Source organism: Zalophus californianus, chromosome 1 (genome assembly GCF_009762305.2).
Source record: "Zalophus californianus isolate mZalCal1 chromosome 1, mZalCal1.pri.v2, whole genome shotgun sequence".
NCBI classification, from domain to species: domain Eukaryota; kingdom Metazoa; phylum Chordata; class Mammalia; order Carnivora; family Otariidae; genus Zalophus; species Zalophus californianus.
The window spans coordinates 85,388,705-85,406,073 of record NC_045595.1 but is presented as its reverse complement, the minus strand read 5'-3'; the positions used below and the strand labels follow the sequence as shown (position 1 = coordinate 85,406,073).

General features: G+C 42.3%; 1 protein-coding gene across 5 annotated transcripts in view; it reads left to right on the top strand.

The window, feature by feature from the left end:
* Positions 1-206: 206 nt before the first annotated feature.
* Positions 207-17,369, top strand: part of PLCL2 (phospholipase C like 2) — a 188,679-nt gene continuing 171,516 nt past the window's right edge. For 2 of the 5 annotated variants that reach the window (XM_027583802.2, XM_027583800.2), the window contains exon 1: positions 1,539-2,285. In XM_027583802.2, coding sequence (XP_027439603.2) covers positions 1,947-2,285 — 339 coding nt within the window. In that variant the 5' untranslated portion in view covers positions 1,539-1,946. Of the gene's footprint in view, positions 687-1,273; positions 1,424-1,538; positions 2,286-17,369 lie in introns of those variants that run through there. The other 3 variants (XM_027583798.2, XM_027583799.2, XM_027583797.2) reach the window with 3 other exon arrangements.

The following is a 17,369-nucleotide window of genomic DNA, read 5'->3' as shown; positions in this document are numbered from 1 at the left end:
TCCTCAGAGGCTACTTGGCAGTTTGCTACAACATCACGCTAATGAAAGCAAAGTCTTTAAGTTCACCCCCCAGCGGACTATCCTTTGTGCCCTTGGGAAGTGCATTCTCGGAAAAGCAAACACAGGAGCTGGACTAGAACTGGCGTCCTGGAGAAGCGCTGGAGGCTGGAGGCTGGGGAACCTGGGATGGGGAGGTGGGAGGGGCCAGGCTGGGTGGGGCCTCGGGTACCACCCAGCGGAGTTGGAGCCCGTCTGGCTCGGGGGATGGAGATCCTGGGGAGATATTTGTGCTGGGGAGCGGCAAGATCAGGGTTGATTTTTAGGCAGGTCACTCTACCTGAAGCATTAGGGGAGGAGAAAAATGGGGAAGGACCGGAGAGAAGAGGGACTGGCTGCTGTGATCCTGGTAGGATCCTGTCCCAGAAGATGAGCCTGACCTAAGGCGGGGACCGGCAGCGGGCTACATGAGCCCGCGTCCCTGGCGGCGGGATCAGGAAGGACGCTGGGAGGGAGGCACGACGGTGATAAATCCCTGTAGGGCGACTCGGAGGGCACAGAACAGGCTCTGCTGAGGTCCTCTACTCTTCACCTCTCGCCCCCGCCCCCGGCCCCGCCCGCGTTCCAGCATCCTTGCAACCGTTGAATCAATTCACAGTTCAGGAGCCCGGGGAACGGAATTGGTTTCTGTATGTGAAATAGGTCTGACCCACTGGGGAAGCCCAGAGGGGGAACGTCCGGAGGGCCTTTTCCCGAGCTGGGTGGGAGGCGAACGAGACCCGCGCGCGGGCCGGGGGGCAGCAGGAAGGCGCAGAGGCCGAGCCCCCGAGCCCCAGACACTCCCGACCCTGCGGCCTGCACGGTCGTTGCCCCTCGGGCGCCAGGCGGGTGATTGGCAGTTGTGGCAGCTTTAGGGGAACCGGGGTATCCAGGACCCGCGGCCGCCGGCGGTTGTCGTCCGCTCGCTGGCAGCGAGGTTCCCGCGGCCCCGTGACCCGGCCTCGGCGGGAGCAGCCACGACGGCGGCGACCTCGGGTGGGAGCCCGGGCGGCTCGCGGTGGGTCGGGGGCGGCCCGGGAGGGTCCTCGCGGCCTACAGTGGGCAGCGCCGAGCTCGGAGGAGACAGCCGCGGGCAAGGGGCTGGGGTTCTGGGGTGCCCCCTTCAGGCGCTGCCCCGGGCCGCGCCGCCACTCTCACAGCCCGGCCGCCCCTGCCCGCTGTGCGCTTCCTCTCGGTGCCGCAGGCCTCAGCGGGGATTCTGGGGGTACGCGGCGGGGCTCGACACGCGACGGCCTCTGGGGAGTTGGGGTCCAGGGAGACCCGGCTTCACCTCCCGCCCGCCTGGGGCTGCAAGACCCTCGGGAGGCGCCTCCGCGAGGCCGCAGAGCCGCGGGCGCCCGCCGCTTCCCTTCGCCCTGAGCCGGAGGTGGGCACCCCGGCCCGGGGCTGGGCGCCGGGTTCCCGCGTGATGGGCGCTCGGATTCCCGGGGATGAGGGGTGTCCTGAGTCTCCCGGGAGAGCGCCCCGAGGCCCTGAGGCGGCCGCCGCGGTACCTCGGGGTGGGTGCCCCGTGGCCTGGTGGGCGCCGGGCCCGCGCGGGTTATTTTTGGCGCCTGCGGCGGCGCGTGTGCCGGGGCGTGTTTTCCTTCCCCAGGTACTGGGAGCCCGGGCCCCGCCGCCGCCGCCGGAGCTGACTTGTGTCTCTCTCTGCTCTCCCCTGCAGGAATCTTCCGATAATTCTGCCGCCACGACTTGAACCGTGTGCGACGCGAGCTCGAAACAAACATCACATCTAAATAAAAAAAAAAAAAAAAAAAGCGGAAGAAGCGGCCGAGGAGGCGGCGGCGGGAGGAGGAGAGGAGGAGGGGCCGCGCGCGGCGGCCCGAGGCGGCGGCGGGGACGCGGGGACGCGGGGACGCGGCTTTGTGCTGGCGGGTCGTGGGGCGCCCATGGCGGAGTGCGGCCGGGGGGGCGCCGCCGGCGGGGCCCTGCCCACCTCCCCGGGCCCGGCCCTCGGCTCCAAGGGCGCCCTGAAAGCTGGAGCCGCGGAAGGCGGCGGCGGCGGCGGCGGCGGGGGAGGTCGCCTCGGCCACGGGCGGGCGCGCTATGACAGCGGCGGGGTTTCCAACGGAGATTGCAGCCTCGGCGTGTCCGGGGACGAAGCCCGAGCCAGCCCCGCCGGGGGACCCCGCGGCGCTGCGCTCGCCCCGACCCCCAGCCCGGCCGCCTGCCCCTTTCCCCGGGAAAGCAAACCCGGCGGCCTGCCCCGCCGGAGCAGCATCATCAAGGTAGGTGGGAGAAGGGCGCTCATCGCCCACCCCCAGCCGCCCCTGGGGTCAGTTCCCAAGAGGGGAGTGGTGGAGGAAGGAGGGGGTTGTAAGAGGAGTCCCCTGCTAACGGGAACCACTGGTGCACGGGTGCTTGGGGTGCTGGAGCAGGCATTGGATGCAAATGGCATTTGGAAAGAATGGAGAGGTGATCCCTAATGTGCAGGGGGAGCTGTGCTCAGACATTCCCAGTTGAACTTGGGGCTGTCATCTTTCCCAGGACTGGCCTGGAATTATGGCCTGTACCTGGTTGGGCAGGACATGCTCTTCTGGGGTAGGCTTGGCTGGTAACAGACTCCCTGTAAGGTGTCTATTGTATGTTAAAGACACAGGTTTTGTGAAAACATGTGGTGAACAGAGCTTATTTAATAGGTCTCTTCTGATCTGTATCTAGTTGCCTCTAGCAAATGGTTATACTTAGAGGGTGCAAAATCTCTCCGGTCACTCAGTCACACGGGGGAATGGAGTATGTTTCGGAACATAAATGAAGATTTCCGCTTTCTTAGGCTCAAAAGCACTGAGACATTACAGTTCTGCACAATTTAATCTTTTCCTTGCTGCAGTAGGCAGGCCCCTAGTTCTGTGGAAGTTCTTTTGAGCAGTTTGCTTGGTTTTGCTATCTTTTGCATAGTGTTACTCAGCAGAAGAAAGTCAGCAATTGTTTTGTGCATTTTAAACTCAAGAAGTAATATTAGGAACTCCTCTGAGTTTGTGGTGGTTTCATTCTAATACTACGTTTTGGTCTGCAATGTAAAAATATTTCTCGTCACATGGAGTGAAAACAAAAATAGTTGATGAGCTAAGAAGAGCAGAGCCTTAGGCAAGAGTAGCTCATTCTGCTTAAGTTCAGAGCAAATATGAAAACATTGCTTTCTGAAAATCAAGGGGTTACCAGGATAGTGAGCAGCAAAGCACATTAACAGGGCTGCACCCACCCTTCCTGTGGCTGATAACCCATGGGAGAGAGGGCAAAACAGGCCACAGTAAAGAGAATTGACACTGGTGGTATTTGAAATTTAATTGGACCTTCAGAAATCTTCTAAGTTCTCTGTAGTGTCTCATGGTGTTATCAGCTTCTGCAGTAATCTAGTGAAATATACCACCTTCCTACTCTCTGTAACAGGCAGTTGTGAAACTGCTTTTCGCTTTGTCATCTGTTTGTACAGTTTATGTCTGGGCAAGGGCACAAGTGAAGGGCTTAAAGATCAAGTGTATTAACTACCTTCAGTAGGTGTTGAGAGTTTAAGGAAAGTAACCTATTTTTGCTGCATACCTGGCTTTTAAAAGGTGACTTATATTTTCTTGTACTCTGTAGCTTATGTTTCCATGGAAGTTGCTTTCAGCTATGCATGATAATCAATGCTGTTAACAGAGTTATGTGTCATGTCTGTTTTTATTGGCTACTGGATACTTGTAGTGATATCGCATTGTGGTGTTAATGAATTTGAGGTGAAAATTCCAGAGAAGATACCAGCCTACCTAATTTTAATTTTATTCCCCAGTTTTTATGGAGGGCCTGTTTTTGCACTTTTTTTTTAATCGAGCTTTATTGGTGTCCATAGTGGGATCCACAGTGTAACTTATTTAATTAAAACAGCTGTTTTAATTTTATATTCAGAATGGGAAGAAGGATGATTTGCCAATATTTCTGATATGTGGAATTGAGACCTTGTTGGTAGATTTCTTCATTGAAGATTCTAGAAGCACATGGGGAAATCATTAATTATTCAGCAATCACTGGTTTTTGAATTTTGAAACTTTGAAAGATATCTTTGTCATTTTTCTTTTTTCTAATGAAGGCAGGTGGTTTCTTGTTCAGAGTTGTATCCCTGGATACACATTGCCAGGAACATAGTACGGGCTCAATAGATTGCTCCTGAATGAATGGAGGCATGAGAAAGAAGTACATGTTTTCTCTTAAGTTCTGTTAATTTCTAAAATTGGTGGTTTGGTATTTACTAGTCTCATATCTTGTTCATTTTCTTATACCTCCTAAGATGACTTGATTTACTCCTTTTTCTTTCCTTTGTGTTGATGTGTATTTTCTTAAACACCCTTTGAAACTGTGGAAATAGAGTTGAAAGTTGATCAAGCCTGGGTTAATTAACTTGGTATATTTCCCCTTGAATCGGTGCCTTGAAGGATCAAGATTTTAGAAACTTAGTGTGGTATTTTCTATAGACATAACAGTATGAAGACAATATTCTGATAGAATAAAGAGATCTTTAATGTCAAATTTCATAAAGCAATAAATAGTGCACATTTTTGTCACGTGAAAGGCAGAAACTATTTCACTTTTGTTAAAAAAAAAAAAACTTAACAGAAGCTCATATGAAAAAGCACTAGTGACATCTTTCCCTGGTTTCCTTATGTTCTTTTCCAATATAAGGGATGAATTCAGTCAGGTGATGGAAAGATAGAGGCAGGAGTAGATGGATAAGCAAGGTGATAATTGGGGGCTTAAGGGCATGGCAGGGAGTTGTTAGCCAGTATTGATGGGGTTGCTTTAGTTGAAATGTCAGGCTTGTGAGCTATGCCTGTTTCCTAGCTTCCATTTTCATTACCATCTTGACATTCCTCTTATGTGGGGATCCCCAAGTCAGAGGGAGAAATAACAGCCCATATGTGATGAGCAGTGGGCACAGAAAGGGGATTATTGCTGAGATGCAGGACATATGCAGAAATACACTGTGGGCTGACCAGAATTATATTTCTCATTTGAAATGATTTCTTTGGAACTCCATCTGTTTTGTAAATATGGTGTTGAGTAAGAAATTGTTGTAAAACTACATTTCTGCCAAAATAGACGCACAGATCTGTACTAAAAGAGCTCTTGGTTATGGTAACAGTGTTGATGAAAAATTCAGAGTGAGCAGCCCTATAGAATCTTTCATAAATGCATTGAGAAGATAAATAAATCAAGGAATTCATCACTAGCCTTCTCTACTTTTCCTTGCTTATTGGAAATAATGTTACCCCTTTTAGATTATTTACAAAGGCCCATTACCAAATTTTGAGGGAAGGAGCCATTATGTTTGTCATCTCAAGTAATCTAGTAAATGAAAACATCACTTTCATTTTCTCTTTCCATAGTTCATTTCATCACATTATTCGGTACAATCCACGCTTTCTTTTGAAACAGTTAATTTGCTTAATTGTTTAGGCGACATCCATTTTTTACAAGTAGCTCAAGCCTTTAATTTAAAGACTTGGTCTGAAAATGTGAAGTAGCATTATAGGCCTTAGATTTCCTTTTAATTTTAGAAATGAATGAAGTTAAAATGCTCGTTAGTTTAAATGGTTTATTTTAATTAAAACCACACTTAATATTGTGGTCGGTACTTTTAAAAAGGTGATATAATTTGCATAAAGTAAAATTTGCTCTTTTTTTTTTAAAGATTTTATTTATTTATTTGAGAGAGAGAATGAGAGACAGAGAGCACGAGAGGGGAGAGGGTCAGAGGGAGAAGCAGACTCCCCGCTGAGCAGGGAGGCGGATGCGGGACTCCATCCCAGGACTCCAGGATCATGACCTGAGTCAAAGGCAGTCGCTCAACCAGCTGAGCCACCCAGGTGCCCTAAAATTTGCTCTTGTTGGTGTCCAGTTCTATGAGATTCGACAAACATACACATTCATGTAGCCATCACCATAATCAAAATATAGAACAGTCTTATCACCCTCAAAAAATTCTCCCAGTCCCTTTGTAGTAGTCTTCCCCTCTTCCCATGCCGGGACTGTGGCAACCATTGATCCTTGGTACTTTTTTAGTAAGTAAGAACTATAGCCATTGCATTATTTTGGTAGTGAAAAGTAATTATAATAGGCGCTATTTATTAAACAATGTGTGCAAAACACATGAAAAGTGCTTAATATAATTCTGTGACTTGGTCCTGCCACAGCCAGGGAGGCTGAAGAAAACAAGAGTTCAGAGAGATGAACCATTTGCCTAAGGGGCCAGAGCTGGTTTTTGTACCCCATTTTGGTATGGCGGCACTCCACTGTCCCCCAGATTACTCTGGCAGTTTTAAATTTTCTATCTATTAATATAGCATTGGTGGTTTGGAATGCTGGATTTAATTTTTCCCTTTAAACTTTAAAAATTTAAATTGTTCCCTTTACTGGCGGGAACCAAAAGACTCTATTCCTGCTGGCAGAAGAAGTCGAGAGCTAACATAGCCAGGCAGCTGTAGGTACCTGTTGTGGCTACTTGACCAGAGCCGCCATTTTCATTGGGACAATGAATCTTGCCCACGGTAGCAGCCCTTATTTTTCTTAATACCATTGTTGTTACTATCACAGTATTATGGTGTGTAGGGGAAGCACTACCTTTATATCAACATATATCCCTATGTCTCCATGCTGAGCACCCCAAGGTGGGAGGAAGCAGACGTTCGCATCTATTACATATTTAAACACAATTAAATTATATTTAAACAAAATAGTAAAAATGTACACATGGATATTATATTGGCCTATGGTTTAAATAAACTAGACTCCTTCCAGGCAAAAGGTGGGCTGTATTTATCAGTTCTGCATGGACAACAGGCACTCAATAACCATTTCTTGAATTGGGTCTTAAAATAATATCTGCATTTGGCTTTGGATTTTTTTTTTTTTCAAATGGGGGAAGGGAAGGGGGCGACAACCTCATGCCCAGCAAACTTGTGGGCGTATCACAAATACTGAACAAACAGTAACTGTATCACAAAGTGAGTTTGTCTGGATAGATAGGCAGCCTGGATATTTTAGGTCAGAAAACTCTAATGCCCAATCAGCAACTCTCCACTTCACTTTGTCCTAATGCATTTTAGGCCACAGAAGGTAACTATTAAAAGGCCAGGGCGTGGGTTGCTTGTCTCAGCCTACTCAAAGAGCTTTTGTCACAATTCAGAGTTCAGTTTTCAGGAGTAATCCAAGGGTATTAACTTTCATACTCTAAATATTACTTGCCCACTTTCTTGTTTTCCTGCCTCTCCTCAAAACAGTTGTTTGATCTCTGTTGTTTTTTATCACCAAATCCAAATAGACAACCGACAGGAAATTGTTTATTTTTTTTAATTGCTGATCTTGGTCACTCAAGTTATTTTCTTAGAATGCTCTCTCCCAGAATCTGTTCAGTTCCTTTTATAGTTCTGTGTGCTCTGCAAGGGGTGCTAAACTAGACTGTTCTTCTTTTTTCCATTTTTAAATACTTTAGTTACCCATCCCTCATTATTCAACAAAATAGGGCAATGTTATTTACAGGCTAAAATGCAGACATAAATGAATTATGAACATTCATATTTTCTCTCCAGACTTTATTTTATACATACATGTTCAAGAATAGGTGCTTTAGGGGGGACTGTGTGGCTCAGTCGGGTAAGTGTCTAACTCTTGATCTCAGCTCAGGTGGTGATCTCAGGGTTGTGAGCCTGCAGATTGGGCTCCATGCCCAGCTACTTAAAAAAAAAAAAAGAATAGGTGCTCTGCTCTCTATGTCTTATTAATACTAAGTTTTGGCTGTCATTAATCATCTACCAGACCTCTAGATTAGTTTAGCTACCTTTTTATTTTACATTAATGGTATTCTGTAGTGCAAGGGATGTTCAAATATTTTTTACCAGTTTACCAGACACTGTGTGTTTGCAAGCTGCCCAACTGGCTTTTTTCTACTGGTAATAGTGGTAGATCAAGAGGGTTGTGCTTGGCATAAGAGTATTAGTAATGACTCAAACAAGTCAGAACCACCAGGGAAGTTTCAGTAGTACCTATTTCCCTTATGTCAGAATAATTGCAGAGCTTTAGAGTGCTCAGAGTATATAATTAATCACACTGAGCTTTCATGACAATTATGTGAATGGTCCAGGCTGCTGGCAGGACATTTGGCACCCGCCTAGTTCCAAGTAGTAGAGGAGGGCAGGTGGCTAGGCACTGCTGGCCACCAGCGCTTGGTCACCTGGCAGGGGTAATTAGGTAAAACATGTTCTAGCTAATAATTTCAGCTGGACTGTACTCCGGCGTCTTGGGCTGCACTCAGGCCACACGTTGCATGTCTGGGATTATTCAGGAGGCAGAATAGTGGTGAGGAAAATAGAGGGTGTGGAGTTAGGTGCTTGGATCAGACTCTGGCTCCCCCTCTTCCTTTCTGTGTGGCCTTGGAAGATATTTAAGTCTGAGTGTCTAGTTACATAGTCTCTAAAATGGAAAGAATAAACCCCCTCCCCCATAGCGTTTGTGGTAAAGATTAAATGAGATGATATGTGGATGAAATATTCAGAGCAGTATGTGGTGTCTGAGAAGCACTCAGTAAGCATTACCTAGTATGTTTGTTTTTCTGATTTTTGGTTTCTCTTACTTAGAGTTTATCCTGAGATGAGCAAACTCACTTAGCTCCATTTGAGTTGGAGATCTGCCATGCCCATTTTGGAAGTTTTGTCTTTTGAAATATGCAGAATGTACCCAGAGAGATTTCTCAGACATATTATAAAGATGCTTTCAAAAATGATTTGTTTTGGTGCCTTTCTAAATCTGATGCCTCAGTACAACAGTGCGCATGCGTCAGTCGCCCCAGCTAAGTGATCAGATGGTATTGAACATTGGTTTCATTGAACCAAGCACCTGTATGTCTTAATTTGCCCAGGACAGTCCAGATTTACACCTTTTGTCCTGACAAAATTATTAATAGTGTCTCCTTTCACTCTCAAAGGCATCCTGGTTTGGATGATAAATAATATGGTCACCCAGTAGATCTGCTATGCCGTCGCCCCATGTGACTGCTCTCCATGCCCAACTTAGCCTTTAGATTTACACCTCTTTTATCTCAGCCTGGGTGCTTCCCTCCTCTGTGTTATCTTCAAGGGCTTCCTCAGGTAATCACTTCTCAGAATGAATTGTTTCTTTCTCTGCCTTCCAACCACCACTCTGTATCTCTATACAGCCCCGTTTCCTTCGGCCTCTTAGGTAACTTCATCTTACTCACCTTGAGTTTATGAAGGCACCTAGTTCAATGTCTTGTGGAAAGCATGTTTTTAGGTATATGCTTGTTGAATAAATGTCTGAATGGATGAATAAATAGACATGGTTGTTGTACCTTAGGGGTTCAAACAAGATATTATTTAGACTTCAACTGTTTTTTTTTAAATTGAGGTAAAATTGGTATAAACATTATATTAGTGTCAGGTGTACCTCATAATAATTTGATGTTTATATGCACTACAAAGTGATCATCACAATAAGTCTAGTTGCCATCACCATATCATAGGTCGCCTACACCCATTGCGTCCACCCCCCAAGCCTGTTCCCTTTTGATAACTACCAATCTGTTCTCCATATCTGTAAGCTTTGTTTTATGTTTTGTTCCTTTGCTTTTTGAATTCCACATATAAGTGAAATCATATGATAGGTATTTGCCTTTCTCTGTCTGACTTACTTCACTTAGCATAATAACTAAGCAAAACTCAGGGTCCATCCAAGTTGTCACAAATGGCAAGATTTCATTCTTTTTTTTTTTTTTTTAAAAAAAAGTCAGTTAAAGGAAGGCTACAAGTTTATTTATTTATTTATTTTTAAAGATTTTATTTATCCATTCATGAGAGACAGAGAGAGAGAGAGAGAAGCAGAGGGAGAAGCAGGCTCCCAAGGAGCAGGGAGCCTGATGCGGGACTCGATCCCAGGACCCTGGGATCATGACCTGAGCCGAAGGCAGACGCTTAACCATCTGAGCCACCCAGGCGCCCAAGATTTCATTCTTTTTTATGGCTGCGTAGTGTTCCATTGTATAAACCATGTCTTCTTTATCCATTCATCCATCAGTGGATGCTTAGGTTGTTTCCATATCTTAGCTATTGTAAATCATGCTGCAATGAACATAGGGGTACATATATATTTCAAGTTAGTATTTTTGTTTCCTTTGAATAAATGCCCAGTAGTGGAATTGCTGGATCATATGGTAGTTGTATTTTTAATGTTTTGAGGAACCTCCATATTGTTTTCCACAGTGGCTGCACCAATTTATATTCGCACCAATGGTGTACAAGGGTTCCCTTTTCTCCACATCCTTTATAACACCTGTTATTTCTTGTCTTTTTGATAACAGCCATTCTAACAGGTATGAAGTGATATCTCATTATTGTTTCGATTTGCACTTCCCTGATAATGATATTGACCATCTTTCCATGTGTCTGTTGCTACCAATATGTCTTCTTTGGAAAAATGTCTATATCCTTGGCCCATTTTTCATTTGGATTTTTTTTTTTTTTTTTTACTATTGATTATATAAGGTTTTTTAAAAATGTATTTTGGCTATTAATCCCTTATCAGATCTATCATTTGGAAATAATTTCTATTTAATACAGGTCTTTTCATTTTGTTGATAGTGTCCTTTGTTGTGTACAAGTGTTTGAGTTTGATATAATCCCACTTATTTATTTTTGTTTTTGTTGCCTTTGATTTTGGAGTCCGATAAAAGCAATTTAATGCCAAGACCAATGTCAAAGAGCTTGTTGCCTATGTTTTCTTCTAGGAGTTTTATGGTTTCAGATCTTACATTCAAGTCTTCAGTCCATTTGTGGTTAATTTTTATGTATGTTGTAAGATAGTGGCCTAGTTTCATTCTTTGGCATGCGGCGGTCCAGTTTTCCCAGCACCATTTATTGAAAAGACTGTCCTTTCCCCATTGTATGTTCTTTACTCCCTTTTTTTTTTCTTCACTCCTTTTTATGTGTTAATTGACCATAGATATGTGGCTTTACTTTGAGGCTCTCTATTCTGTTCCTTTGATCTGTGTGTCTGTTTTTGTGCCAATACCATACTGTTTTGATTATTATAGCTTTGTAGTATAGCTTAAAATTGGAGAGTATGATACCTCTGGCTTTGTTCTTTCTCAGGTTTGCCTTGGCCATTTGGGGTCTTTTATGGCTCCATACAAACTTTAGAATTATTTGTTCTAGTTCTGTGAAAAATGCCATTGGAATTTTGATAGGGATAACATTGAATCTATAGAATGCTTTGGGTAGTATGGACATTTTAATAATATTAATTCTTCCAATCCATGAGCATGGAATGTTTTTCCATTTATTTGTATCTTTTTCATTTCTTTCCTCAGGGCCTTATAGTTTTCAGTGTTCAATTCAAATTCAATTACAGAATTTTCACCTTCTTGGTTAAATTTATTTTTAGGTATTCTTTTTGATGCAATTATAAATGGGATCTAAAAAATATCTCTTTCTAAAAGTTCATTATTAGTGTATAGAAATACAACAGATTTCTGTATATTGATTTTGTATCCTGCGACTTTACTGAATTCATTTATTCTAATAGTTTTTCACTGGAGACTTTAGGGTCATGTTTTCTGCAAATAGTGACAGTTTGACTTCTTCCTTTTTAATTTGGATGCTCTTTATTTCTTTTTCTTGTGTAATTGCTCTGGCTGCATTTTTAATACTGTGTTGAATAAAAGTAGCAAGAGTGGGCATCCTTGTCTTATTCCTGATCTTAGTAGAAAAAGTTTCAGCTTTTCACTGTTGAGTATCAGGAGGTTAGCTGTGGGTTTGTCATATACGGCCTTTATTATGTTGAGGTACATTCCATCTATACTGACATTGTTGAGAGTTTTTTTCATAAATGGATATTGAATTTTGTCAAATGCTTTTGCTGCATTTATTAAGATGATCATATAATTTTTCTCCCATTTTTTAAATATGGAGTATCATGCTGATTGATTTGTGGATATTGAATCATCCTTGCATCCCTGGAATAAATCCCACTTGATTATGGTGTATGATACTTTTAATTCTTGAATTTGGTTTGCTAATATTTTGTTGAGCAGTTTTGCATCTGTGTTCATCAGGGTTATTGACCTGTGATTTTCTTAAGGTGTTCTTGTTAGGTTTTGGTATCAGGGTAATGCTGGCCTCATAAAATGAGTTTGGAAGCATTCCCTCCTCTTCAGCTTTTTGGAAGAGTTGAGAAGGATAGGTATTAAATCTTTATTGAATATTTAGTAGAATTCACTGGTGAAGCCATCTGGTCCTGGACTTTTGTTCGTTGGGAGGTTTTTGAGTATTGATTCAATCTCCTTACTGGTCATTAGTCTATTCAGATTTTCTATTTCTTCATGATTCAGTCTTGAAAGATTGAATGTTTGGGGTGCCTGGGTGGCTCAGTCGTTAGGTGTCTGCCTTCGGCTCAGGTCGTGATCCCAGGGTCCTGGGATCGAGTCCCACATAGGGCTCCCGGCTCTGCGGGGAGCCTGCTTCTCTCTCTCCCGCTCCCCCTGCTTGTGTTCCTGCTCTTGCCATCTCTCTCTGTCAAATAAATAAAATCTTAAAAAAAAAAAAAAAGAAAGATTGAATGTTTGTAGGAGTTTATCCATTTCTTTTAGGTTGTCAACAGTTTGACAATTTTTTGGTGTATAATTATTCACGGTAGTCTCTTATGATGCTTTGTATTTCTGTGGTATTCATTGTAACTTCTTTTGTTTCTGATTTATTTGTGTCTTCTCTTTTTTTCTCTCTGAGTCTAGCTAAAGGTTTGTCAATTTTGTTTATCTTTTTAAAGAACCACTTTTCAGTTTCATTGGTCATTTCTAGTTTTTTGTTTCTATTTCTTTTATTTCTGCTCTGATCTTCATTATTTCCTTCTTTCTACTAACTTTGGGCTTTGTTTTCTAATTTTTCTAGTTCCGTTAGGTGTAAAGTTAGATTATTTATTTGAGATTTTATTTCTTGAGGTAGGCCTATATCACTATGGACTTCCCTCTTAGCACTGTTTTTTATTTGGATCCCATAGATTTTGGACTATTTTATTTCCATTTTCATTTGTCTTAAGGTATTTTTTTATTTCCCCTTTGATTTCTTCATTGACCCATTGGTTGTTCAATAGCATGTTGTTTAATCACATATTGGTGGTTTTTCCTCTTTTTTTCTTGTAATTGATTTCCAGTTTCATACCATTGTCGTCAGAGAAGCTTGATATGATTTCAGTCTTCTTAAATTTATTGTGATGTTTTGTGGCCTAACACATGATCTGTTCTGGAGAATGTTCCATATAAATTTGAGAAGAATGTGCATCCTGATGCTTTTGGATGGAATGTTTTGTATATGTCAATTAATATATCTCTATATCCATCTGGTCTACCCAGGTCAAATATATCTATTATCCATCTGGTCTAAAGTATTGTTTAAGGCCAGTGTCTTCTTATTGATTTTTCTGTCTGGATGATCTATCCATTGTTGTAAGTGGGTATTAAAGTCCCCTACTATTATTGTATTGCTGTCAATTTCTCCATTTAGGTCTGTTGATATTTGCTTTATATATTTAGGTACTCCTATTTTGGGTGCATCAATATTTACAAATGTCACATCCTTTTGTTTGATTGATACCTTTATCATTATGCAATGCCCTTTATTTTGTCTTTTATGATACTTTTTTTTTTTAAGGATTTTATTTATTTGACAGAGACACAGTGAGAGAGGGAACACAAGTGGGCGAGTGGGAGAGGGAGAAGCAGACTCCCCGTGGAGTAGGGAGCCCGATGTGGGGCTCAATCCCAGGACCCTGGGATCATGACCCGAGCCGAAGGCAGATGCTTAATGATTGAGCCACCCAGGCGCCCCTATGATACTCTTTGTTTTAAAGTCTGTTTTGTCTGATAGAAGTATAGCTGCACAAGCTTTCTGTTTCCATTTGTATGGAATATCTTTTTACATCTCTTTACTTTTAGTGTGTGTGTTCTTAGATCTGAAGTGAGTCTCTTGTAGGGAACATATGGCTGAATCTTCTCTTTTTAAAAAAATCCATTCAGTCACTCTATTGATAGGAGAATTTAGTCCAGTTACATTTGAAGTAATTACTGATATGTATTTAATTATTGCCATTTTGTTAATTGTTTTCTGGCTGTTTTTGTAGATCCTTTCTGTTTCTTTCTTCTTTTTCTCTCTTCCTTTGTGATTTGATGCCTTTCCTTAGTGTTTAGATTGCTTTTTCACTATCTTTTATGTATCTACTATAGGCTTTGCTTTACAGCCTATAAAGCAATCTATTTTAAGTTGATTGCAACTTAAATTTTAAGACATTCTAAACTCTACATTTTTTATTCCTCCTTCCCATATTTTATGTTTTTGATACCATATTTTACATTTTTTATTTTGTGTATCCTTTAATTATGGTTAACTTTTCTACTTTTGTATTTTAACCTTCATACTAGTTTTTTTTTTTTTAAGATTTTATTTATTTATTTGACAGAGAGGGAGTGACAGCAAGAGAGGGAACACAAGCAGGGGGAGTGGGAGAGGGAAAAGCAGGCTTCTCGCTGAGCAGGAAGCCTGATGTGGGACTCGGTCCCAGAACCTGGGATCATGACTTGAGCCGAAGGCAGACGCTTAACGACTGAGCCACCCAGGCACCCTTCATACTAGTTTTATAAAGTGGCTAATCCACTGCTTTTACTGTATATTTATCTTTACCTGTGAGATTTTTACTTTTTATGTTTCTTGTTATTAGTTGTTAGCTTTTCTTTTCATGTTAAAGAAGTCCCTTTAACATTTCTTGTAAGGCCAGTTTAGTGGTGATGAACACCTTTAGTTTTTGCTTGTCTGGGAAACTATTATCCCTTTAGTTCTGAATAAAAGTGTTCTTGGTTGGAAGTTTTATCCTTTTAGCATTTTGAATATATCATGTCACTCCCTCCTGGCCTGAAAAGTTTCTGTTGAAAAATCAGCAGATAGTCTTATGGAGATTACATTATATCTAAAAGTTGTTTTTCTCTTGCTGCTTTTAAGCTTCTCTATCTTTCACTTTTGACATTTTAATTATGTTTCTTGGTGTGGATGTCTTTGGGTCCATCTTATTTGGAACTCTCTGTACTTCCTGAACCTGAATGTCTGTTTCCTTTCCCAGGTTAGGGAAGTTTTCTTTTTTTTTTAAAAACTATTTTTTTTTAAGATTTTATTTATTTATTTGAGAGCGAGAATGAGAGAAAGAGAGCACATGAGAGGGGGGAGGGGCAGAGGGAGAAGCAGACTCCCCGCCGAGCAGGGAGCCCGATGTGGGACTCGATCCTGGGACTCCAGGATCATGACCTGAGCCGAAGGCAGTTGCTTAACCAACTGAGCCACCCAGGCGCCCGGTTAGGGAAGTTTTCAACCTTCATTTTTTCAAATAAGTTTTCTGCCCCTTTCTCTCTTCTTCTGTGACCCCTATAATATGAATGTTATTCTGCTTGATGATGTTCCATGGAGCCTTTAAGCTGTCTTCACTTTTTATTTATTTATTTATTTATTTTTAAGATTTTATTTATTTATTTAGAGAGAGTGCACAAGTCGGGGGAGGGATAGTGAGAGAGGGAGAAAGAGAGAATCTCTAGTAGACTTCCCACTGATCACTGAGCCCCGTGCAGGGCTTGATCTCATGACCCTGAGATCATGACCTGAGCTGAAATCAAGAGTCAGATGCTTAAACCAACTGAGCCACCCAGGTGCCCCTGTCTTCACTTTTTAGAATTCTTTTTTTCTTTTTTGCAGCTCTGTTTTGGTGAGTTCCATGGCCCTGTTTTCCAGGTTGCTGATCCGCTTCATCTAGTCTGCTGTTAAACCCCTCTAGTATATTTTTCAGTTCCGTTATTGAATTCTTCAGCTCTGTGACTTCTGTTTGGTACTTCCATATATTTTCTCTTTCTTTGTGGCAGTTCTCACTGTGTTCATTCATTCTTTTCCTGAGTTTGGTGAGCATCTTTATGACCATTACTTTGAACTCTTTTAACAGGCTGTGGGAGAGTGCTGAAGGTGCAGCCTATCTGTGGTTTAGTGATGTTGGGGAAGAGCACTGGGGGCAGGGCATGCCCACAGCTTTAGAGATATAGGAGAAGAACATTGAGATGGGGCATTTGGGCAGCTTTAGCAAGGTTGTATCCATGCACACCCACCTGAGCTAGCAAGGTGGAGGGAGAGTGCAAAAATGATACTCACCAATGCCCTGTCCCCAAAGAACCCCACCTGGTCCCTGCCCCTCTGGCAGATGTTTTATGAATAGCAAATGAATCTCCATATATTATCTAGTCACCTTTCAAACTGCTGCCTTTGTGCCCGTCCTAGGATGAGCAAGTCTGCACATACACCCCTCAAAGAGAGAATCTCAGATTTCCGTAGACCTCTAGATCCCCTGGACATAAGCCTTGTTTATTTTCAAAGCCAGACATTTTGAGGGCCTCATCTCTCCAGTGCAGGTCCCAAGGTTTGGTGTGCCTCATGTGGGGAACAATACTCTCACTCCTCAGGGAGAAGCTCTGGACCTGTGAGATCCCTCCCTATTGTGGGTTGTTGTGCTGGGGTGGCGTTTTTGGCAAGACCCTGTCTCTGCGTCATTTAACTATCTTGATGTGGCCCTTTTATCCCTTGTTGTGGAGAGGGTTGTTCAACTAGCTTTCAGTTCTTTTCAAGCAGGACTTATTCCATATGTAGCTGTAGATTTGCTGTGGCTGTGGGAGGAGGTGAGTTCAGAATCTTCCTATGCTGCCATTTTGGACCTCCTCCAACTCCAGTTCGTTTTGATTGTAATATAAAACTCAGTGGGCTGTGTACTTCAAAGAAGAAATTTATTTCACATACATAATTTCAGAAACAATCAAATGGAAGGAAATACCTTTATTGAATTTAGATCCAGGAATTTGGTTGGTTCCAGAATTGTTCTGCAAGATGTTAATGTAAATGATCTGTCCCTTTTGTGCCCCCGAAATAAGAGCAGACCTTTGGAAAAAAATTTTTTTTTGATTTATGTTCTGCTATCAAAGTTGAAAAAGCATGGCAAAAGATCTTGCTGTTTGTTAAAGCATTTAATCTCTTTTCTGGTATTTGATTTCTTTAAGTGATATCTGTAGTTTCTTAGTTTTAGTTTATTTTTAAGAAACTTAAGTCCTTTTTATTGTCATTATTATTGGGTTGTCAAAAGATATTGGGAATGCTACAGAATTAATAAAAAAGAAAATACATAAAGAATATAGAGTATTAATAGGCAGAATTGGAGAAGTAGGATCTTTAATCCCTCAGCATATTTTGTCATACAATGTTAGA